The sequence below is a fragment of the Strongylocentrotus purpuratus genome, unplaced genomic scaffold (genome assembly GCF_000002235.5).
Source record: "Strongylocentrotus purpuratus isolate Spur 01 unplaced genomic scaffold, Spur_5.0 spur5_scaffold_3, whole genome shotgun sequence".
NCBI classification, from domain to species: Eukaryota; Metazoa; Echinodermata; class Echinoidea; order Camarodonta; family Strongylocentrotidae; genus Strongylocentrotus; species Strongylocentrotus purpuratus.
In genome coordinates this window covers 12484963-12511401 of record NW_022145609.1, presented here as the reverse complement: position 1 = coordinate 12511401, position 26439 = coordinate 12484963, and the positions used below count along the sequence as shown (strand labels likewise).

At 38.1% G+C, this 26439-nt stretch overlaps 1 protein-coding gene across 1 annotated transcript in view; it reads left to right on the top strand.

Annotated features, from left to right (window-relative positions):
• Window positions 1-24046, top strand: part of LOC105437510 (adhesion G-protein coupled receptor G6) — a 31691-nt gene extending 7645 nt beyond the window's left edge. The window contains exons 9-15 of the mRNA XM_030996977.1: window positions 13167-13346; window positions 13917-14303; window positions 14815-14955; window positions 17537-17661; window positions 18244-18527; window positions 19016-19082; window positions 22363-24046. Of these exons, the coding sequence (XP_030852837.1) occupies window positions 13167-13346; window positions 13917-14303; window positions 14815-14955; window positions 17537-17661; window positions 18244-18527; window positions 19016-19082; window positions 22363-22942 (1764 nt within the window). The 3' untranslated portion in view covers window positions 22943-24046. The remainder of the gene's footprint in view (window positions 1-13166; window positions 13347-13916; window positions 14304-14814; window positions 14956-17536; window positions 17662-18243; window positions 18528-19015; window positions 19083-22362) is intronic.
• The last annotated feature ends 2393 nt before the right edge of the window (window positions 24047-26439 follow it).

Sequence of the window (26439 nt, the reverse complement as noted above, 5' to 3'; positions counted from 1 at the left end):
ACATAATTTGGTTGAATGGCTTTTTTGTTTAACTCTCTGTTAAGAAAGTTGTAATTTTTCTTTAATTTCATGCTGTTTCAGGAAAAACGTTAACAAAAATAGGCTGATGACATTACAGTTACACCTTTTGTTACGTAGCACAGCAACTTAAATAACTTAGGTGGGGCAAATACAAAGTGTTTTTTTCGGACACCCTTTTAATACAGGGAATGCTAGTGTGACCAGCTGTCAACGCTAATTTGTTGATACCCGAACGGATTTTTGTTCGCAATTCCAAAATATATATATGTATATAAACGTGTCAGACAATACAAGGTTTCACACTTTACAATAATGTTTGCACCCCTAGTACTTACGTAGGCTTACATCGTTGTATAAATTACAGCTTTTGTGTCTGAAGCTTATGAAAATCATTACTTGCCTGAAACTTAAAAGAAAACCGTGTTTAATACTCCAAAGAAGGAAAATGCGAGATTTGGAGTTTGAAAAGTTGATTTTGCAAGACACTAAGGCGCATTGGATTAATTCTCATGTGCGAGAAGCTGCACCTTTTTAACCAGAGAGCGCATGCATCAAAGCCGATTGAGTTAATCCCGGATGCACGATTTACCCACGAAAAGCTGCATTGTGTGTGTCCGAAGACCGTGACGTCTGTTTCAAGCCAGAAAAACCGCGATTAATTTTCAACCCATTGAAAGATTCGTCATACTTGTTTAGCTCCCTCTGCGGCTAAACTAAGTTATTTAGCTTAGCTTGAGTTCGTGTCTAATTAGCACTGTACTCTGTATATTTGGAATGGATCATTATGCACAATAAAAACACCGTTTAAAAGGGTTGTTTACAAGAAATAAGACCTGTTTAAAAAATTTAACAAGTTGTTGTATTGTAATGAACTGTTAGCATTTTAAACAATTACGTTTTATCTGTGTATATATAACCGAATGAATTTTTAAAAAATAGATTTTTTTTCGGGGAGGTAACTTGGAGGTGTCAATCTAGACACACGGGTTATGGGAGCCCCATTCAAATTTAATTCTCCAGCAATTAATGGAAATAAAGACAAGTGGTTTTTTTTCTCTCTCGCCGCTATACACAATTGCGTGCTAGCCATAAAGCCAATGTGTTGATTCATGAATTCTTGTTTGGAGACTATGCTATTCCATTGTCATTTAACTCATAGAGGCAAAAGTCCATGGGTGTCGATCCTTACGTAATACCTATTCATCAGGGGGGGGGGGGGGGGATGAATGAATAGATCATCCCCCCCCCCCCTGATGAATAGGTATCAATTACAGATCGACACCCATGGGCAAAACACATTTTACGGAAGGTTTTAAATATTATTTGTTTCTTTGAACTTGGTATAAAGCCCTCTCCAAAGAAAATATTTTCTCTTGCTCCTGTTCATCTCTTTTCCTCCCTCTCTTCTCTTTTCTCTTCTCTGCGGGGATTTCGCATCCGGCCTCTGAATAGAGGGGTGCGGACGATTGTGGCTTTCACGCAAACTAGGCCGCGTTGCATAAAGCCGCGTGTTTACTGCCACTCGAATTAATCCAAGGCGCCTAATCTGCATTCATTTGACACTCTCCACCCAAGAGATAATTCGTACCTGCGAGGTAGCCAGTGTGATTGTGTTTGTCATTGCTCAATGCGGATGCATATGAACGGTGAAAAATGGTAGGAACACTCCCTAAGAAGTGGAAAGGGTACACATTTGTGTGGGGGCTTGAAATCCAGAAGGGGGAATACTAATATACATATGTGGACTGCTTTGAGGGGCACGGTTATAGAGCCCGTTATGATTTTGAAACTGCACTTTGCAGGGGGCATAGTGTAGTCTTACGATCATAAAGGAGCCAAAGTTTTATCCGAGACCCACAGATTCATCGGCCAATTATTGTGTAATTATGCGCCGCATTAGAAAAATGAGCATTTTCCCCAAAGTACCCCCTACGTAACCTGTGGAGGGTGAGGCGGTTTATCAATAAGTCAACATGCCACGCTGCGGCGAGGGCTCTTGTCCTTCCCAGACTAGACTACTGCAACAGTATCTTCAGTGTTCTCAGCCAGAGGGACCTTGATCGCCTTCAGAGACTACAAAACTCAGCGGCAAGGCTTGTCTTTTCTGCTCCTCTTCGGACTCACATACATTACAACCTCTTCGATTTGAACTCCGTTGGCTGCCTGTATGACAGAGAATAGCTTTTAAGATCCTACTACTGGTCTACAAGTCTCTCAACCGGCGATGTCCCCTGTACATAGCTGACTGCTTGGTTCGTCGTCCTCGAGTCCAAATTACCCGCTCATCATCATACGTCTGGCTCACTCAGTGTCTCTTTAAGAAACGTGCTGGTGAATTGTCTTTTCCATCGGTTACTGCAAAACTGTGGAACCAGCTACCTACTGCTGTCAGACGGCCTCATCTGTTGACTAGTTCAAGAAACTACTCAAGTCACATCTATTCTGCTAGAAATTACTTTATCACCAGCCTACATATACTTTGCTGATATCTGAGAAGTGTCCAACTTTTGTTTTGAGTGGCCCAAACATTGTGGAGCGTGTGTGCAGCGCTTTGTTACTGCAAGGAAAAGGCGCTATATGAAATATCTTTTGGATCGGATTGGATTCGATTCAAAATGTCAGATTTCCCGTATTCACTGCCCGTCCTTGCACCGTACGCGCGAATAGATTGTGTGCCCGGTGACCCCGGTCAATGTATTTCGCTATACTGTTCAGCATACACAAGTTAATATAATGCATGTAGTTCTTACTAATCAAAAGGCTAGAATCTTGCAATATGCGGTATATAACACTAAACCATAAAGCCTTTCAGACATAACTTTGTAAACCGCGGCATTTAATAATTTATGGATAAAATGCAAAACGCTTCACATGTCTGTACCATATAGCACTGAACTCTGTTAATATGCGCGTAGAACCTTTGATGCGCGCAGTTGCCATTCATTTACGCGTATTATAAGATGATGAAGCGGATCCTAATCAAATGATTGATTGAGAGCGTACACGTGACCAGTCATTTATTTTGCCCAACACGTCATTTTACTTATGAGCGGTCATTAGTAAATACTTATATCTTGTTATAAAACAAATAATACGAATCATTTCGTTTGGGCATTAGTAAAATTACTCACACTAGGTACTTTCGAAACAGTCCAAACACCTTCGGCTATAGCTTCGGGCGTGTTAGACTGTTCCAATACCTTGTGTGTGTATTACTTACTAATGCCCTCACTGGTGTGTATTATTTGTATATTATAAAATGGATTCAAGAATGTAGCCAATGAGAAGCGTCGAAGTGGATCACCTGTTGTAGACCGATCTTATATAACTAATAGTTCGGCTTGTTTTTAGCTCGGTGTATTAGTGATCATATGCACTGCACTTGATTAAGTCACAGTGAGACGGACAATGAACTCTACAATTAGTATAGTCTCGTACTCTCGTTCATTATCCTGATGTGACTTAACCTGCGCGCAGTGCGTATTTACTTATGCACTTCAGACATGTATTATTTGTATAATAACGAGAAGAAAAAAACACGCCGCAATTTACCGCATTATATCAGTACGAGCTCGATCTATTTAAAGTACATTGAAGTATCAATGTGATGCGCTATATAATACAGATATTGACCGGTAGGGTGTGTAATATAACATGCTTTGGACCGCCGGAGTTATTTTTCCGAAGCGCGCAGCGGCTTGATTAAGACTAATGTCATGGTATTATTAGACTCTAATCTAATCTATAGATAGATCTAACGTTAGATTTCGGACAAACGAAATAAAGTTGTCGCTCACTCAATTTCATATCTTATTCTTGCAGAACTTGTCAACGTTTCCAAAAAATCCAAAATAATCCAATAATGCCATGCAAATAACTCAAAGTTTAAAAACTTCCAACGGGTCAAAAGTCACAATCAGCTGTTCAACATACACGAACGCAACATATTTGCAGGGTGCTCGGGTGCGTTTTTTGTCTACTTGTTAATGATCTCTACAGTACACTGATGAAAGTGATACTGCACGACCTTTTTCTGGTGGAAATTAAGTTTGTTTGACACAAAATTCATAGTTTGACTTTAAGGCGCAGACTGTGAATTTGGTCCTGTGACTGTGAGTGTGACTCGTTGGGGGTTCTGGACTTTGAGCTCACCGCTAGTTCTACGAGATGAAGTTGAGGCTGAGGCTGAGCTGAAACGTCAGGCCTAGATCAGGCCTAGATTTTAGACGCTAGTCAGGTCAAGATATGGTTTGACCCCAAACAATTGCAACAAAAGGTTTTCAACGGTTTCTAGTAGTATTTGACCTCAGGAATAACATACTAAACGTATACCAAAATCGAAGGTTCAGAAATCTGTTATTTTCAAGATGGCGTCCAAGATGGCCGCCGATACCTAAAAATGGCCATAAATCACTTATTATCCATCCTAGAGACATAATTTTGGTGTCTATCCCATGGTTTCGGGGGTCAGAGAATCCATTGAGACAAGTAAGAATGAATTGTGATGGTCTAGGAAACCCTAAAATCCAAGATGGCGTCCAAAATGGCCGCCATAACATTTAAATGGCCATAAGTCACTTATTATCCACCCGAGATACATAATTGGGGTGTCTATGCTATGGTTTTCGGGGTAATAGAATCCATTAGGATAAGTTAGAACGTTAAGCAGTGGTTCAGGAAACCACGAAATCCAATATGGCGTCCGAAGGGCCACAAAACCACTGAGAGTTCTCAATAGAGGGCGCACTTTATAAACAGGAAATGAACTTATAATGTTTCTTTCTCACCCTTATAAAAAAAGGGTCAATTCAACTATTGACAGGTCATTGTAAACACTGAGGGAGTGGCCGAGGAGGGAGGGGAGGGGGGGGGGGGAGACAAAGACAAGGTTACAACTTAATAATAATATCTAGACACACATTCATAATACCTACCATACAATTAAAAAAAAAAAAACTCATGTTGTTCATGTCATCTTATAGCGAATACACATGCAGATCTTTATGTTCCTTTATTTTGATGAGGAATGTACTTTAGTAAGAATAAATCCTCTTCTGCTTCACTATCAAGTGACTCGTTCTATGGTTCTGGCATACATCAAGTTGACAAGGTCCACACACACACTATTACATGGTAGTCTGTAACATATGCAGGTACAGCAAGGTGTGCTACAAGCAGTACAGCAGTTGCAATGAATCAACTTAAGAAGATTACTAGGAACAACCTCCGTATTCAACATCATTGTCCTCTAATTTCCAGCCCCTGTCTGTGACGTCCAGGTCTTACGATTCACTCTCCATCCATGCCATGACTTGGATGTATGTTCTGAGGGAGTGGAATTCGGTGGAGGCTGGCGTAGGAGGGAGTCGCATTGGCAATTTTTTTTTTTACAAATAAGTTGTATCGTAATGATGCAACTGAGTCATTACAGCAGCAACCAAACATGAAAGACATTGCTTTGATACCAAGTTCTTCTATTAGTTCCTGTGGCTGACTTGGAAGAAGGAGAGTACTAGCACTCGATTCTTAAGTAGGGCTGCATTTCACAAGCTTCTGGAAGACTGCTCTCTTTCCGATTCCGAATATCCTGGAAGTCGAATCGCAACCAGTGTAGGCATGCCGAAAAAGTAGTTGTGAGCATAGATCTTTACCCAGGTCCACTTTCAACTGCTTAATGTTATACACCTTCGGAGCCTTGGCTGCAGTGTGAGAGTGGAAGTGTAGTTCCCTGCTATCTGTTCGGTTGGGGTGTTTTTACCGTATATTGACCTGACTACGCGTTAGCTTCAATGCTAATGGTGTTGTTTCTAATGATTCTGCCAACAACCTGATGATTATACCACACTGCACACTTTGTTGTTCTTGTTCTACTGACCCGCATCCAACATTGACATCTTCAGGAGCTCTTGATTTTGGCTGTTGCCAAAAATAGGAAAAGTCAGGGTTCAAATGTGAAATGTAATCACAAAACGTCTTCACGGGAAAAGTTTCATTCTTTGTCTTATACAGTCATGTACATGCGACCACACTGGCCCCATGTGTCATCATCTTGGTCTTTTCTGTGATTTTTCGTCAACTTGTCCATAGCAAGATAAACGTACCTCCTGTTATTGGAATCTGTAGCAATGCCAAAATCATCTATCTTTAGATCTTTAACATTTTCTCTGCCTGTGTTACACAGATTTTAACATTAAGTTTATAAATACAGCGTTCTGGAGTAGAACGGTCCAACACTCGCGGAGATATAATTTTGCTAAAGTCTTCCTTGCTTATAGGCTCCTTGTGTCTTGTTGCACCCTTTCCCTCAGCATTGAGCTTATGAAGGACTGCAACAAACATGTCGTTCGAACGTTTAAATTCAACACTGTTTACGATGTCTATTGGCTTTGTTTTAAGAAAGTGTTTCTGGAGGCCATAGCGTATTGTGATCATGGATATCTTTGCATCAAGTTCGCCATTTCCTCGCCGCACCTCTGCGTAGAATAATCGAAGGCAATCGCATAATTCTTTCTTGGAGTATTCCTTCTCCATTTTTTCGAAGTCAAGAGACTTTGCCCTGCAGAAGCAGTTGAATATATTCAATGCTTGTTTTCAGCACATTTGTAGTAGATTTAGAATCCTTGTTGTTCAATAGCTGATCTTAAGTGGAACTCTCTCCAAGACAGACGCGAAGCTCACCGCCTAAGCTGTTTAACAAAATGTTACATGGCCGGCTGGACATAGATGCCCGAACCCACATTAAACCTAAACCAGATCGAAGCAGACGCGGGCACTCAAGTCAGTTTGAAATACCATTAACCAGATTAGATGTATATACAAACTCACTTTTTCCACTCACAACCAGAGCATGCATAGGCGCCGGAAGTGGGGGGGGGGGGGGGGGGCAGGGGGGCAGTTACCCCCCCAATCACAAAAGTGTGGGGGGGGGGGGAAACGCATTTTTGCCCCCCCAAAACGCCCCCCCCCCCCCTGAAAAAAAAAAAGCAGTAAAGGAGTAAACATGGTTTTTATTTTTAACCCCAAAGAACATAACAATAATAAAAACCTGAATTAAATCACAAGTCATATACAATTCCATTCAAAGAAAAGGAAAGTTCATAGGAATTAAAATTTCATAAACATTGCGCATGCCACCTATACGGTATCAATGGAGGTCTCTATAATAGCGATACGCGCATATCGTGGACATATTGTGCGAGAATGGGAAAGCGTGTCTGTTTTTTGTTGTTATAGGGGTGAGAAGACATGAGCCCCTGAACGCTGGCGTACTGATGGGGGTTGGGGGGGGGGGGGGTGTATTTCTTATTCGATACCAGTGATTTACAAATGTTGCTGTTATGACATGATTTTCCGGTATTTTTCTCCATTTTGGGGTAAGTCATACCTTTTTATGCGTTGTTGGAAAATAAGAAATTCCCAAATTACAGTCGGGCTAAAAATACGCTTATTTAGAAGCCTTTATGTCATGGTCTGCAAAGTGGCTGGGCTCGAGCCCCCCCCCTCACTTTTGGAAAAAAGTATGTTAAAGAGAAAAAGAAAGAAAGACGGAGAGAAAAATTAAGTGACCTGACAATGTCACAAATAAGGTATAACAAATGCTCATCTGACCGTAATTAAATGCCTAAAATCCCAGAGCTTACGGGAATTCCGCCCCGGACCCCACCAAGGGCCCTAAGGCGGGCCCCTGGATGCTCATTTGACCGTAATTAAATACCTAAAACCCCTGAGCTTCCGGGGGCTCTGCCCCCTGGACCCCACCAAGGGCCCTAAGCCGCCCCCTGGATGCTCCTTTGACCGTAATTAAATACCTAAAACCCCTGAGCTTCCGGGGGCTCTGCCCCCTGGAACCCAACAAGGGCCCTAAGGCAGGCCCCTGGATTCTCATCTGACCGTAGTTAAATACCTAAAACCCCTGACCTTCAGGGGGCTCTGTCCTCCGGACCCCACCAAGGGCCCTAAGCCGCCCCTGGATGCTCATCTGACCGTAGTTAAATATTAAAACCTCTGAGCTTCTGGGGGCTCTCCCCCTCCTTAGAACACGTCAATGGCCTAAAAGAGGGCCTCTGGATGCTCATCTAACCGTAAGTAAATACCTAAAACCCCTGAGCTTCCGGGGGCTCAGCCCCTTGACCCCCTGCCAAGGCTCATGCCCTGGACCCCACGCCAATTTACGCTCTACCTGATCGTTAATACTCCACTTTCAAAAACGTTCCGCGGGACCTGCATGTAACGTGTAAGACTGATGGTGATGCAGATTTTTTTGTCTGCCCCCCCCCTTCCGCACGTTTTTTCTCATTACGTCACTGCCCCTGGAAGGTGAGCCCCCTGGAACGTTTGCCCCCCCCCCTCGTTGGATGGCGCCTCACAGGCAGCACGTCGTTAGTCTGAGCTCTCTCTTTACATGACTTTGCCCTGTATTTTCATCGCTTTTCCTACATATTTAAGTCTCAGATGCTGAGTATTCTACTACTGTATATGAACTGATATATCTGGACCATGTAAGTTATGTAAAAGATTGTTTATCAACGTTTATGAGTGTTTTGACTTTTTTGGTGTACGCCATTGACTTTATACATTGTACTCTACACGACCATCTTGCGATAGCAGCACAACACTGTACAGTACATTCAAATTTCCCGCTGGTCACTCAACCTTAAACATGTTGAAAAGACAATGGACGTATGTGAATAGCGTGTGGTTGTGTGAAGCTATCATGTGGAATGCAACTTTCGTTCGCCTATTGCCTGTGTGTATTTGCCTAGGGGTATATTTTCTATATGAACACAACGTAGCAACACAAAGTAATTTACCCTACTCCACATCTAGTAAAGTATGCCTTCGCCATCTTACGTACCTTAAGCATCCAATACTTTACTATACCAATGGCGAGTCTTCCTTCCAGATTGAACTCCTTTCATGTGGTGATATCAACCCCAACCCGGGCCCTTCATTAGATTTTCGCCATGACAACTACTGCAACAAGGAGTCTTTTATCCGATACTCAATTTCCCAACTTTACCATTTGCGACCGTTATGTAACAGTAACAGTGTTCTTACTCAAACACGGAAACTCATCAAAGATTTGGGAATTTCTTTTAAACATACACGTCATCGAGGAAAACGGGGAGGCATCAGAAAGCAACGCCATCGTTCTTTTCCAATTTCAATTCCGGTTCGCATCCGACCTCGACTACCACCACGACGTTGTAGGGAGGAATCTTTACCTGCCTGCTTGATTAAAGTTGACGTAATACCACAGTCATGCAGTTCGCCTAAAAAGTATGATACTCCAGTTGTCCTTTTATCTAATTGCAGATCTCTAAGGAATAAATATGAGGATTTAGTTGTAGTAGCTGATGTCAATAAGGTTGATGCCATAGCTGTCACCGAAACATGGTTCAATCATGATATCCCACTGGAAATGTTTACAGTGCCAGGTTTTTCGCTCTTCTCCAAACCGAGGGAAGACCGTTCAGGTGGAGGGGTAGCCCTTTACGCCAAACATTATCTTCAGGCAAGCATCCTTGACGTCCCGGTACCTGACGGAGTTGAAGCATTATGGATACACATGAGGCCACCACGGTTACCGCGAATTGTAGCTAGCCTGATCGTCTGTGTCATCTACATCCCTCCGAGAACCCCTAATGCACACCTTTATACGGATCATCTATTTACTGCAATTGACAGCCTGCTTGTTAGATACCCTGAAGTTGGAATCTCAATTTTAGTGGATTTTAACGATTTCGACACCCAGCCAATCTTAAACATTGGTGGCTTTAAACAAGTTGTTACTCAAGCTACAAGGGGTGAGAACATTCTGGACAAAATAATAACTAATAATAGTTCTTTGTACAAAGAGGTTAATATTTTGTCTCCCATTAGTTCAAGTGATCATAATTGTGTTATATGGTTGCCTCGTAATAGGTCCGATTACAAACAGAAAAAGTTTAAATCGAAGAAGGTCATCCGCCCACTAAAGAGTAGTGGGATGCGAAGTTTCGGCAATTGGATTGTTCATTATGACTGGAAAAATGTTTACTGTGAAAATGACATACATAACAAATGCAAAGTGTTTATAGATACAGTACAATATCATTTGAATATGTTTTTACCAGCTAAAGAGATTCAGTGTTATGAAATTGATAAACCATGGGTAACAGCAAGAGTTAAAACTATCATCCTCCAGAGACAATTGGCATTTCACAGAAATGACCGATCTCTTTGGCGTCTCCTTCGAAACAAAGCTAAACGTTTGATTAAAGAACAAAAAATCAGGTATTATAATACCAGAGTACTAATCTAAAAACAACAAATCCTGCTGGCTGGTACAAACAAATTAAAATCCTTACTAACAATAGTAAACAATCTTCACCCATTGAAATCCCAAATACTGATACTACCAATCCTTCAAACTTTAAGGTTATTTCTGATTGCATAAATGATCATTTTTCTTTTGTAGCAGCTGATCTTCTTTGTTTGGATAGATGTAAATTGCCTGCATTTTTACCGTCGCATTGTACATGTCCAATCATCCAGCCTTTTGAAGTTTACAAGAAATTGCAATCTCTTAATCAACGTAAAGCTGGGATTTCTGGAGACCTACCTGTAAGAATAATACGAGAATTTGCTTACGAATTGTGTATCCCATTGACTGACATTCTGAATGATTCGTTTCAGAGCTCTATTGTCCCCCAACTCTGGAAACAAGCTGAAATTGTACCCATTCCTAAGTCACAACCACCCACATTGCAAAATCTACGCCCTATTTCACTTACTTCTTACTTTGCAAAACTTGCTTAATCTTTCATATGTAAATGGTTACTTGAAGATATTACCAGGCATATTGATCCCAATCAGTATGGAAATCGGCCTGGCTTAAGCACTAACCACTACTTGATACAACTTCTTCATCAAATATATGCCAACGCTGATAAACCCAAATCTTTATCCACCATCATACTTACCGATTTTTCTAAGGCGTTTGATCGCATCGACCATAATATTGTAATCAACAAATTGATCCATTTGCAAGTGAGGCCATGTGTAATATCTTGGATACTGAGTTTCCTCGAGTTGCGTCAACAAAGGGTAAAATATTTTGGCCAGTTATCTAATTTGAAAACAATCAATGCTGGTGTTCCGCAAGGTACCAAACTTGGTCCGATTCTATTTATTGTAATGATCAATGATGCCTGTAATGATTTTAACTTACCAATTTATAAATATGTTGACGACTTAACGATTGTAGAAAGCCGAAAAGTAACACCTCAGTCTAAACTACAAAATGCAATCACTGATCTATACCAATGGTCAGCTAAAAGTAATATGACATTGAATCCGTCCAAGTGCTTCTCTATGGTTATAACATTTATGAAAAATTGTGATGAACAAACTTCAATTTTCATTGGCGACAAAGAATTAATTTATGTTCATCAAGCCAAAGTCCTCGGAATTATTTTACAATCAAACCTAAAGTGGGATAGTCATGTATCCGATCTCACAAAAAGGTGTAATAGGAAGTTATTTATGTTTCGTTGCCTTAAGAAGTATGGATTGCCTGTAGATGACCTTTTACTTATATATAAAGGATACATTCGTTCGATTTTAGATTATGGGGTACCGGTTTTTAATGGTAATTTAACAAAAACTCATGTATATATTTTAGAACGTATTCAGAAAAGAGCTTGCAAAATCATTTTAGGACGTCAGTATGAAAATTATGAAGCAGCATTGGAAACGTGCAATCTATGTTCATTAGAAGCAAGACGTAAGCAGTTATGTATAGACTTTGCAAATGCACTTGTCAAACACCCACAATTTAAAGAATGTTTACCTCTTAGACAACAAAGCACTTATTCTCTAAGATCTCAATCAAAGTTTAAAAAATACCAATGTAAAACAAAACGCTTCCAGTGCAGCTCTCTTCCTTACTTTATAAATCTTTTGAATAAAATGTAATACCAATATTTTTAGAATTTCACAGTCCATGATTGAACTATGTAAATGAATTTTGATAGTTTTTATTTCAATTTTCTGCATTACTGAATATTTCTTGCCATCTCCCCTCATCTGTAATGATAAGGTACCCTTTGTCTGTCTCTTCCTCTCTTCAACTCTCTCTCCCTTTCTCTTCCTCTCTATCTCTTTCCGTCTTTCTCTCCCGTCCCCCTTCTCTTTCTTTCTCTCCTTCTCTCTCTTTGTCATCACTCCAACTCTCCCTCTCCTACACCTTTCCCTATTGCCTTCTTTTTTTAACAAAAATTTGAATCTGATCAATGAATTTTTATGAAATGTCTATATGTTTGATTATTGATTTATGTCATATTTTGTGTTATTTCAATTTGAATTGCAATTGTATTGTATATAACCTTGTGAAATGGATCGCAATTCAACCATTGGCTGCGATGATCTTTTTAATAAAAACCATTTCTATCTATCTATCTATCTATCCAATCCCAAACTGCTTCCGGCGCGCCTGAGAGCATGGAATAACCTTGATCCGACATTAGTATCCCTGACTGACTCAGCAAAGTTTAAAGTAGCACTCCTTCCGAAATCTCCTTAAGTCCACCCTCTGTCACCACGACCACCAGTTTAAATTCCACTAGGAATCTTTTGGAGGAACAACAACCGAGTACCAAGTACCAAGATCCTCATTGCTCATTAACACTGATCGGGGCTCCAATTCAAAGTGTTGTTGTGGTACGGCGTCGCCCGCGACGTGTAAAAAGTAGAACTTAAAATTCGCGGGTCGAACTTAATTCCAATCGAGACTTTCAGTCATTGATCGATCACAAAGGATTGTCTGCTTTAGTCCCATGTGTATCATATCCGTGTAGTTGGTGACAAACAGTCCTCAAGAGGGCGACATGCATGGATTAAAAAATATATTCATTCCACCAGCTAACTTGAATATAACCAAATGTGACCGGCCAGGAAATTATAACGACTACGATCCTCGCAAGTACTGTTACGTCACGAGCTCTAGACCAATCACATCTCGGTATCTGTCTAAGCTACCTAATATAAATGGATATTATTATCAAAGCTAATATTGTTGTTGTTGTTATTATGAGTATTTGTATTGGTGTTATCATGCAGTTTACTTAGCGGAAAATAACCAAAAACGTATTGATGACCAACAGGTGACTGAGTCTGTTGTGGATATTGCGAGTAACATTGCGGATCTACCAGAAGGAGAACTAGAAATGGCTGAGGCGAGTGGTGCTCCAAGTCGTGTAGTTATAGCCCTTGAAGCACAACTCGCTGTAGTTGAGGTGCTAAATGAAACTCTTCGGATCGTTGAGCCCAATATTGCCGCAGAGGTAAGCAACAGAAAGACATGTTTTAATCATTTCTATAGTAAAATAGTATAATATAACGTATTCTACTGTATATTCTTAACTTTTTATTTTGGGATTTTACGTAAATCATTCTGTTCATGCAATTATCTTCATGTATACTATTTTTTCATTGCCTCAAAACATTAATTTTGTAGACCCAAATCATTTTGACAATGCGTTTACCGTTAAAAACAAAGCCATCGCTTTATGGAAGACATACAAGGACATCCTGCATAACGTGCATAGAAAACTGTGTTCTGGAGGTGTCATATAACAATTTTAAAAAAACTCTTGACTGGAGTTGTGAAGGTCCTGGTCCGAGCCCCGGCGCGACACATGGTGTCCTTTGGCAATAACATTTATCCACAGTTCCCACTCTCATCCAAGGTTACAAAATGGTTATCGGTAGGATGAAATTCATTGAATGCTGTGAGCACGAAATCGGTTCCCTAGCCACAGCCGGAATAATATTGTAGCGCCTCGAGCACCTAGCGTGGTGGATATGAACACTATATCAATGTCCAATATCATATTTATTTTTGTGTGTATCAGGTACTTGATCTGACTGTGGATGGACTCAGCCAGGGTATAACCGTTTTCATGTCAGCTACGGCCGATGGAGGAAGCATTTCAGACGAGGATTTTCAGGTGGCAAGAGGCGATCGTACAACAAAGCTAGATGCGCTTGCAGCTCAGGCGACCCTCTTCATTCCATCAGTCTTAGCGAAAAGGTTCTCCGGGCTGACGGACCGCCGGATGGTCATTACAACACATTTGAACACGGCTCTCTTCAGGGACAGTGGACTAACGGAGTTTAATCTAAACCAGACGGGATTCTTGCGAAAGTTGAATTCGAGGATCATAGCGGCGTCGATCAATAACGAAGAAATCGAAAACTTGGAGGAACCCGTGATGATTGCATTTACTCCTACCAATCCGGTGAGTGCATCCTAATGCTTTATCAGTGTTAATTGAAGTGCCACGAGTGTAAAATGTGACAAACTTGAGCGCTATAAAAGTACCCACTGTTATTATTTTTGTTATCATTTGTAACATGGCAATGGCTCAACCAAAATGTTGCTGTTGATTTGAATAACATTACAAAACAAGTAGAGAAACAAATGCGGGGGCACAATGATGTGAAATGTGGCAGTGATTCAATGTAAATCAACCTCTTTAATCTGAGGAATTTCGCGAATATACAAAAAGATTGGATATGAACACACAGATGAGGATGAGAGGATGATGTGAAGTGACATATCAATTCGGAGCAATTGTAGAGTAATGTGGTTGAAGTTTGCATATTGGACGAGACAGTATTATGCAATGTACACGTTACTCTTGAACCAGATATTTTCCAGTGGCAGAAATGGTCTTCTTTTTTATTTGAGATGTTTATATATTTTATTTTCAAGCCCTGATAATTGCCATATTTTGTTTTCATTTCAAGAATGGGACAAATGCCACGTGTGTATCTTATGACTTTGATGATAACCAATGGTCCACGCGAGGATGCATCAAAACAAGTAATGACAACATATCCAGAATTACATGCGAGTGCGATCACCTTACCAACTTCGGCATTCTCATGGTTTGTATCACCTTTGTCTGTCACGTAACGTACTTTAGCATGGGATATGTGTGTAGCCTCTGTGCAAAAGTTACAGCAATGACACAGGAAAACTTGAAATCCTCATCTAAACCCATTGTCTTTAATATTCATGATATTAAAGTGTTAATTTTACTAAATTTGTTTGCGAATTGTGTAAAATTGTATGTTAATTGCTAGTTATTTGCATTGAATACCATATTAAACAAACCTCATTCAATTTGTATAGAATGTATGAGGAAACTAGAAAAGCTGAACTTACGTAAGGCATGCCCGTTCCCATGTTCTGGATATATCCATTTGGTTTCAAAGCACACAAAGTAGATAAGACTGTAAACATTGGGAAATTTGCTTGCATAACCCTTTAGATATCATCGATGCACATGCAAGGTTCATCTTGCTTCGTTCCTTGATGGTCAGCTCCTAAAACCCTGGCTACTGAGTAAATGTACTTGGTCTTCACATGGTTGACAAAAAAATCTCCTTCAGATATGAGGCGTTTTTTTATTACGTGAAATGAATTAGACAAACAAATTAGGCAAAAGTGTAATGAGGCAAAAGAGAGCTGGCTAAACGAACAATGTGCAGAAATTGAAAATCAATTCGATAAGAATAGTAATGTTTACCAAAGAATAAATGAAATTTCAGGCAAAAAGTCTGGTTGTTCAAACCCTGGCTGTATCAAAGGAAAAGATGGGTCAATCCTGTTTGAAACGAAGGACAAAATGAGTAGGTGGACGCAATACATTGGCGAACTTTTTGAAGATAGTAGGGAAGCAATGTCGAGTTTTGCAGATGAAGTCAAAGGGGAGAAAATTCTTAAATCTGAAGTCCGTTGGGCAATGTCAAAGATGAAAAAGAACAAAGCAGCTGGACCAGAGGGTGTGGTCACTGAACTGTTTGAAGCATTAGAGGAATATGGTGTTGATAGATTAACAGAAATTATCAACAAAATATAATGATGACGGAACATTTCCAGATGAATGGGGCTGATCCATTTTCATTACTCTCCCATAGAAACCGGGAGCCGTGGATTGTGAGCAATATAGGACAATCAGCCTTATTTGCCATATCACTAAGATTATTTTGAGGATTTTGCTTTTGAGAGCAAGAAGTAGAATAACTCCTATGGTCGGAAGGGAACAATTTGGTTTTGCAAAGGATGCGGGCACAAGAAATGCAATATTTGTGGTTAGAAATATAACGGAGAGAGCAGTCGAAATGCAAAAGGATGTGTCCATGTGTTTTATTGATTATTCAAAGGCTTTTGATAAAGTTAAACTTTCAGAACTTTTTGAAGAGCTGAAAAAGCTTGATATATATAGGAAAGATCTAAGACTGTTACAAAGTCTATATTGGAATCAGTTTGCATGCATCAGGGTAGAAGGAGAGTGTAGTGAATATATTAACATCAGACGGGGAGTCAGACAGGGTTGTGTTATGTCACCAGACCTGTTCAATATGTATAGTGAAATCATTCTAAGAGAATTGGAAGATGAAAATGGGATACAAGTGGGTGGCCATTCAATCACAAATATTAGATATGCTGATGACACTGTTTTATTTTCGGAATCAGAGAAAGATCTCCAGAGACTCCTGGATGTAGTTGTAAAAGAAAGTGAGAGAATGGGACTAGAGATCAACTATACCAAGACAAAGTGCCTGGTGGTATCCAAGAAGAGCAGTCCAAAATGTAACTTGAAACTGAAAGAACAGATCATTAATCAAGTCTCCTCATTTAACTACCTCGGCAGCATGATTACCGAGGATGCCAGATGTGAGACAGAGATCAAGAGAAGGATAGCTCTCGCTAAATCTGCATTCTCAAAGTTAGGCAAAATTCTGACAAATCGAACAATGAGTATGAGGACCACAATAAGAGTATTGAATTGTTACATCTACCCAGTACTCATGTATGGTAGTGAAACATGGACTTTAGCCTCTGATACTAAAAAGCGTTTGGAAAGTTGCGAAACGTGGTTTTTAAGAAGAATGATGAAAATCCCCTGGACTGACAAAGTTAGTAATGAGAAAGTTCTTATACACGAGTTGGAGTGCAAAGGAAAATGATACGTGAGATGTTGATTAGGCAGTTGAAGTTCATGGGTCACAGTACACGTAAAGAAGGCCTAGATAATCTTGCTTTGACAGGGAAAATTGTGGGAAGAACGTGTAGGGGAAGAAGGGGATAATTTGGATGGACAGTCTGCAGAAATTGCTGGAAGAGAGAGGAGTGAAAGAACTGGGAGTGGTACTTATACAGAAGGCTAGGAGCCGAGGGTTGTGGAACAGCATGATCGCCAAAGTCAAACGATATGGCAAAAGAAATGAATTACAACTGGACGCGACAACGGTCCAACGCGTATTCACTAAGCCTTGTGTTATTAGCTACATAAATGTAAAGTGTATTAATTGCACTTCAATAGGTCATCCAGAAAAAGAAGAAAAAAAACGCCGCAGATCACCGCGTCATATCTGATCGAGGCATGAAGACTAAGATGACTTTTAGTAGTCAGACTTGGCTGACGTCCTGTTTGAAAATATATATCATTACATTTTACAGGATATCTATGGAGGAGAAGGATTGTCACCACAGGCAGATTTTATTCTGGAGATCATAAGCTATGTTGGTTGCTGTATGTCAATATGGGGCCTTGTCATCACAATCCTCACATATGCTTTTAATAAGTGAGTAACATTTCTATATTCAGGGATATTATGCATATGGGCCAGTATAAGGTATCTGATCTTGTGATGTCCAACACGTTGATTGATTGATTCGAATTCGAATGTATTCCATTTCATATATAAATTTTTTGCACAACTTACCAAGTGGTATTTGGTCTCAGAAAAGCTCTAGTTGAGCAGACAATTTAATACCGTCACCAGTCTTACAAATATCCCAGAGATGCTCGGTAAACGTAGGGAAAACGTACATTAGGCTTGCCCGTAAACGTAATTTTGATCATTGAAAAATGTTACCATATCACATTTTTTAGAAGAGCAGCTGTGTATGCTAGAAAAATCCATTATGAGTCACGATTTTGTACATACCGGTACATAGAAAATAACACGGTCCGAAAATTAAAATCACTTGAGCATAGGAAATACCATGGAATCTTTCAAAGGGTACGTCGTCGATAATTGCCAAAACGACACATCACCTGCGGTTCCAAGAGTCAGTATTTTGTGCGACACCCAGCGACAGCATTAACCATGTTAAATGTGTTATAATATATATAATAAATAAGGTTTTGTCCTCTCTTCTAGGAAACTTCGTGATCGCAAACCCAACCAGATCCTGCTGTCCCTTTCCAGTTCCCTGCTCTGTCTATACATCGTCTTCCTGGTCATGATATCTGTTGACACAGAACGAGGTAAGGAAGAAATTCCTCCCCTGCCTTGCTGTATCCTAGCTGGCTTCCTCCACTATTTTACCCTGTCATCTCTATTCTGGATGGGAGTCGAGGGCTACAACATGCATATTCTCTTCGTTCGAGTTCTCAACACGTATCTACCGCGCTTTATGCGGAAGGCTTCACTGTTTGCATGGGGTAAGCCACCGTCCAATAATTATTTGCTTTTTTACTTGATAGATTAAATGCCATTTTGCCAAAATGTGTTACCAACATGATCGCAAAGGCTTCCAAACCAAAATCAAGCTCAAAAACTTTCAATAGCTTTGTCCATCACCTGTTGAAAAGTGTGTATATTACAATGACTTATTACATACTGAACTGAACAAATTTCTAAAGGATATTCAATAGGATATTGAAAATTTTCCTCGAAAGTCTTTGGGATCGTGCTCAGCAAGTAGAGTTTGTTTTAAAACTTAATATAACAAGCTGTTCATATTGGCTTTCAATATGAGCAATATGTGTTGTATAAAACATAGTATTAACTCCGACTACAAGTCTAGTTTATCCTTCGTTTGTTCCTTTAAGAATTGATGTTGACGATGATGATCATCGATCCTCATCATGATAATGACAATGATAATGATGATAATAAAGTAACCATTCCTTTTTTTTCTTGCATTTAGGAGTCCCTTTGGTGATTGTTGGAATCACTGGAGGATCAGCGAGGGAGCACTACGCGCAGACAGATGTGTAAGTTTTATATTGAATCCAAGAATGTAACCTATCAATCAATCAGGAACAATATGAAACAAACGTTCCCGCTCCTTATTGCTCTCATTTTAATTTAATGACAAAAAATGACAGAAAAATGACTTGCTTCAGGAGAGAGAGAGAGAGGGATATATATATATATATATATATTTAATGAGGGATGGAAGGAGAAACAATTGACATGCGGCTACTTCTATTTAAATGCTGAGATATACAAAATAGGCACATGTTACTTAACTACTGAGTAAATCAGTCTTAATACATGAAAGGTTTTTGTTGCATTTAATAAAGGGATTGTGTAGGTCAGTTTACTGACTCGGTTATTACCAAGTAAATAACAATGACATGACAACAATAACTGGTTTACATGATAATACAAATTCATTATGGTAACACAGAATTGAAATATCTGTCGTGCAACATACATGTACTTTGAAAGAAGAAAAGCTTTGACCGATTTTTTTTTTAAAGAGAGCGGTGAAAGCGCAGTGCGGGTATCAATGGGAAGGGAATTCCATATATCTGGCCCAGTGTGGCAAATGGATTTAAGGGCGAGAACAGTATTTGGATTGCACAAATGGCAATAGGCAGATTATTTCGTAGAATGAATATATATATATCTTTATTCAGTTGAAACAGAATAGAAAATGTCACAGGGACATATTTTTAGAGGCGAAAAATGAAAATGGCAGTTTGTAGAAATTTGATATCATTAACTGTCAGGGTAACCAGCATTTGAGAAAACAACTTTTAACAAATAAGTAATATCCGTATTCCACTTAATGTTTGTCCATATTAAATTACAATATGAAATAAAAGGTAATATCATGGAATTGTACAGCGTTAATAAGATATTCGAAGGAACATAGGGACGCTGTTTAAAGAATATGCCTACATTACGTGGTATTCTTGCTGCAATATATTTAACATGATCATTCCACTTCAGAGTGTCATTGATAACACCTCGATTAAAATTTAACACTTTTAGTCTTTTAAATAACCACACCATCCACATTATGAATTTCCAAAGCAGGTCCCTCAGTTTTTACATTCTGGAAATGAATAAAGTTTGTCTTTTTCAAATTTAATGATAATTTGTTGCACTCAAACCATGCAGATAATCTTGGTTATTCATTATTCATGGTATCAATAAGGAAAGGAGAGTTAGAATCAGAATAAACTACAGTAGTATCATCGGCAAATAGGATGTATTGCAACAAGTTAGGTGTGTTTAAAAATACATACACATGAGTTAAGAATAACACAGGACCAAGAACAGATCCTTGCGGGACACCACATGAGATTGGTAATAATTTAGAATCGACATATTTACACTAAACATATCGCTTTATGGGTTTTAAATAATCATTAAACCATTGGAGAGTTAATCCTCTTAATACACTATAGTTACGAAATTTACAAGGGCGTCAAATACCTTGCTAAGATCCATAAATAATCCTAATACATGATTACGATTAGCCAAGGCATTTGACACTGTCGTACAAATGTGCTAAAGCAAGATCGGTGGAATGGAATTTTCTAAAGCAAAATTGATTTTCGTTAAATAAATTATTTTGTAGTTGAAAACCGTACAGTCTCTTATACACTACAGTAGTATCATCGGCAAATAGGATGTATTGCAACAAGTTAGGTGTGTTTAAAATACATACACATAAGTTAAGAATAACACAGGACCAAGAACAGATCCCTGCGGGACACCACATGAGATTGGTAATAAATTAGAATCGACATATTTACACTAAACATATTGCTTTATGGGTTTTAAATAATCATTAAACCATTGGAGAGGTAATCCTCTTAATACACTATAGTTATGAAATTTACAAGGGTGTCAAATACCTTGCTAAGATCCATAAATAATCCTAATACATGATTACGATTATCCAAGGCATTTGACACTGTCGTACAAATGTGCTAAAACAAGATCGGTGGAATGGAATTTTCTAAAGCAAAATTGATTTTCGTTAAATAAATTATTTTGTAGTTAAAACCGTACAGTCTCTTATACACTACAGTAGTATCATCGGCAAATAGGATGTATTGCAACAAGTTAGGTGTGTTTAAAATACATCCACATAAGTTAAGAATAACACAGGACCAAGAACAGATCCCTGCGGGACACCACATGAGATTGGTAATAAATTAGAATCGACATATTTACACTAAACATATTGCTTTATGGGTTTTAAATAATCATTAAACCATTGGAGAGGTAATCCTCTTAATACACTATAGTTATGAAATTTACAAGGGTGTCAAATACCTTGCTAAGATCCATAAATAATCCTAAAACATGATTACGATTGTCCAAGGCATTTGACACTGTCGTACAAATGTGCTAAAGCAAGATCGGTGGAATGGAATTTTCTAAAGCAAAATTGATTTTCGTCTTGGATAGATATAATAGTAATAATAATAATGACATCTTTCTTTTTGAAAACCCAAATGTATTAGTTTCATTAGTTTCTTATACACCAGCCTTTCTCAAATCTTCGAGAAAATCGGAAGAATCGATACTGGACGATAGTTTGACACTAATGACGGATCATCTTTTCTATATATTGGTATTACTTTGGCAATTTGAAATGAATTCCCGCTATAGAGTACAATAGATTTATTATTTTCTGTCAATACCCTCACTAAATACACTGAACGCGATTTGTTTTAGCATATGATGGTAATTGCTATCGTGATAACACGGCTCCAAATATGTGACACGTTAAATATGTTATGCATTCCTACCCAAGAAAACTTTGTAGGTTGTTTGAAGTCTAACCTACTCATTTAAAAAATGGCTGAATGTTTGGAGGACTTAAATTAATATCTTCCTTTTTCGCAGTCCCAAGACTGATCTGCAATGGCTAAAATATGATGTACACGATTTAAAAAAAAAGATTCAACATTCAAATAGTCCAATCAATGCTATTTAACAATAGTTAGAATTATTAGAGACATACATGACAATTTCATGTTCATAGATTTTCATTGATGCTTTACGCATATTTTTATTTAGTAGAAGTGTAATGTCAACTAGAATGAGGTCGATTAAATTCAATAGAATAACCGACTATTGCACTGGTTATAAGGAATATCATGAAAAATATTGATGTCCGGCTCGTAGTGAATTAATTTAATTGAAACAATCTTGAATACAGATTCATCATTAATATAATTGATAAATCATTATATAATAAATTGAAATATTAATATGTATCTATCATCGTTGTTGTTTTTGTAGTTGCTTCCTTGCAAAATGGCCTCTCATCGGTGGTCTCCTGATTCCAGTTGCTTTCGTCATGATCTTCAACATCATTATCTTCATTCGTGTCATTATACGACTGAACAGAACCGTCAAAGGAAGACAACTTGATAAGACGGAGAAGCGCCAGCGCCTTCGACGTTTCCAGAATGCGGTGTGTATCCTGATCCTGATGGGCCTAACGTGGTCTTTAGGTTACCTGAGCATCATCCGACCGGCCAGTGAGGTCGTCCAAGGAATCTTCACCATCCTCAACTCTCTGCAGGGGTACTTCATCTTTATGCTGTACTGCATGCGCCAGCCTCAGGTTCGCAGGACATGGCGCTCACAGTTCAGCTGCTGCTTGTCGAAGTCTTTTGCGGCGTCCGGCTCAAGCTCTGGCCAAACTAATTCGACGTTCAAGAATAGCTCGGCCAGGCTCAGGGGACAGAGAGGCAACCAAAATGCAAGATTGATGTCTAACTCTGATTCCAGTGGGTTCCGCCCGGAGACAATAATGCGTTCCCAACCTGAGAGACTGCCTAGAGCTGCCTACCAAAACGATGGGGCCGAGTGGTGACTTGATAACTATATATAAGGAAACTTGATAAATGTTTGAAAGACAGATTGCATTATGTACGGAACTACACAGAAATGATAACGGTGATTTAAAGACACAAGTAGTAATGGTTTTAAAATATTAACCCATGCAGTCTTTCAACCAATAAAACAATCGTGTTTTTCAACTAGCAACATGCAATATATTCAAACATGTTAATAATTTTATACATAGAAGGTTATTAGGGACATAAGGAATACCAGTTGACCATATTTGCATAGTAAATTCAGCATTTGTCATGTCTGTTAAATTGCTATTGATGGGGCGGAGTCGTTGGTTATCAGCTTTCCTGTTTATTGATACATCACTTAAATGTAGTCATCAAACAATTCCCCTTTTCAGCTACATTTCCATTAAACTTATTTCGACTTAAATCGTAAAGGTGTCATCACGCGGGTTGTGATAATTAATTTGAATATTAGTGTAATTTGTCGTACGGGAATTGTTTTGACTAGCACGTTAAACAAAACATTGTGAGGTTGACCATCACTAAGAAGCGCGACACGCATGGACCATGTATTATTTTGCTTGACGTGTGGTACAGACTATTAGTTTTAGTTCCTATCTTTCTGAGCCTATTACCCGCCTATTTTAAGTAATTTTATTTATAGATGATCTCGGTTTGATAAAGTGCCAATATGTTGTACATAATTTTCCGTCCTTTCAAGAGTTCCAGTTTGGAAAAAAAATTGTAACGGTCACTGAAAATCGCAAAATTGGTGGTGTCAATTGACATGCTATAAATTATTCATTGACCCATATTTGCATTCCTTTAAGTTATTTATAATATATCCAAACTTTTTTCCCCGTGATTTTTTATTGACGTTTTAATGTTACTAATTGTTTTGTATGTGAACGAAGTTTCTTTATAAAATGAGTATTACAATATATATATATATATATATATATATCATTTGAAATCTGTAGAATTTCTAGGATTTCGCATATTTAGTCGGACTTAATAGTAAAGGGGATATGGAATTTTCATCGACTAAAATTTAGCTAGCACAATCAAATAGTACATTAATGGAGAGTTGGGAATTGTAATAAAGTTTTCTGCTCCTATCCATTTTGACCCTGTGTATAGATCAGATATATTGCTAATTAGTAGGATGTGAACTAAACATGAGGCTATTAAGATTGTGAGTGTATTTTGAGAAAGATAATTTGATTAAGACTAACAAGCATAGTTACTGTGCAATATCTGAACAAGTGCTGAATATAATATTATGTTATGAAATAGGGATTAGCCTTTCAGTAAATGATGTTTAAAAAGAGTTTAAAGTGTTTTTTTTAACCTGAGGAATTAATGAAATAATAAGATTCATGATAATGTAGATAATATTCATTGAATAGTAGGTGAACAAAGCGATGTCTTCTTTTTTCCCCCCTCATTTCATGTTAGTAATGCAGCTGAATACAGGGCTATTATTACCGAGCAAGGATTATAATTTTTGTTGAAATCTTTTAGTCAAGAGTAATATTGTATTAATTACCAACACAATATACAAACAATGATATTTAGAAATTCCTTCTTATTCATAGCTCTTTTATCTGTTCACCATTTTATTTATCATTTCGCTGTATTTTATGAAATGGAGTACCTTTATATCGATGTGTATAAGCAAGTTGGTGGTGTGTTCTAGGTTTAGGGGTAGGTTTATGGTTTATTCAAATATATTTTAGTCCATTACACATTATTGATAATGATGATAATAATTATTTTAAAAAATATAAATAATAATGACAAAATTAATATTGATTATAATATTAATTATGACGAGAATAATAATGACAATATTAATAGTGATAATAATGACAATATAAATAGTGATAAAAAAAAAATAGTTATAACGAGAATAATAATAAAAGGCCCGTGGCGGTTTTATATCTATCCATTTTTACCCGCGCCAAGCAAATTCATGTAGGCAATTTGCCCATACCCCGGTATTAATCCAAAGAGTTCAATGTTAGATTTTATAATCATTTTCTTTGTGCATCGTCGCCCTCATCGGGCGCATTAAAGACTAAACCTGTTAATGACGTAGTTCTAAGTCAGCAAATTGACGAGTCGTGTGTAACGATCAGAAAAGTTTATTGTTCAGGACTTTGTGCACTCGCTGGAGGGGGAAAGGGGGAGGGGGGTGGGTTACATGTCTTCGGGGAATAGGAGAGAAGAACCGAGATTCTTGTCTCTTCCCTCAGTGGAGAGGCAAGTCGGGTCGGGAAATGGTAGACTGATTTTAGATGATAATAACGATAATGATGGTGATGATAATGAGATTTTAATTATATCAATAATAATAACAATAATAATAATAATAATAATAATAATAATAATAATGAGAATAATAATGATAATAATAACAATAATAATGATAATGATAATAATGATAATAACACCAATAATGATAATAATAAAACAAATGTAACATTTTAGGGACCCTTTTATGGGGGTAAGACAGGTTATTTCTCTTAATGAAACTAAAACATTTGGGTTTTCAAAGAGAAAGATGTCATTATTATTATTATTATATCTATCCAAGATGAAAGTGCATTGCAGGAACTTTTCAATATTGATGTTATTAAATTTGGGGGTTAAGTTTCATAAGAGTGGTAAAAAACCTGATATTGATGTCGTTTCATTTACGTAAGTTTGATATTCAAGATGATAAAAATCAGATCATTATCCAAGAAATTGTAGTTATATGTTTTGAATTATATTGTAGCGTTATGCATGTAGGTACGTTCACGTAACGGTCGAATCGTCAGAAGTTAACATTAGTAATACAAGACTAGCATTTAATGTGCTCTTACGTTTTTGGATTTTGTTATTACATTCTCTACATTGCTCTTTTTGTATCAAAAGCAAGTGATCTTTAATTTTCGCATATCCTTTCGTTTTGTTTTATGAATAAAGCTAATGTTACACTTTCACACGACTGTGCGATCAATTCTTCATTTTCTTTTCATGACGATCCATCCGTATCTTTTTATGTTCATCCATATGTACATAAGTTTAATTATACGGAAAATAAAACCAAACCAATACTATATGAAACGGAGACAAGTTATCCACAAACGGGCTGTGATGCCAAAATGCCCAATGTCGAAACTGAAATTTCAGGAGTTGATTTGTTAGTTAATTGGTCCCAATTATCATTTAAAATACGGTTATAGACAAGATGAATGTGTACTTTCCTCTCTACAACCATTAATATAATACTTGATGATTGTATGCAGCAATTCATTCCAGGCCAAGAGAATGAATGACTTGATTTGAGTTGTGTTCATGCTGTTCATAAATATTTGTAGGCACATACAATACACGAATCATCCAAAACATGAGAGCAAAGCATTTCGAACAATCAACTCAACTTAATACCCTTTGTATGAATTATGGGGACTACGTGATGTGTGAGTGTAATAGGTCCCTATATATAATGATTCAAAGACAC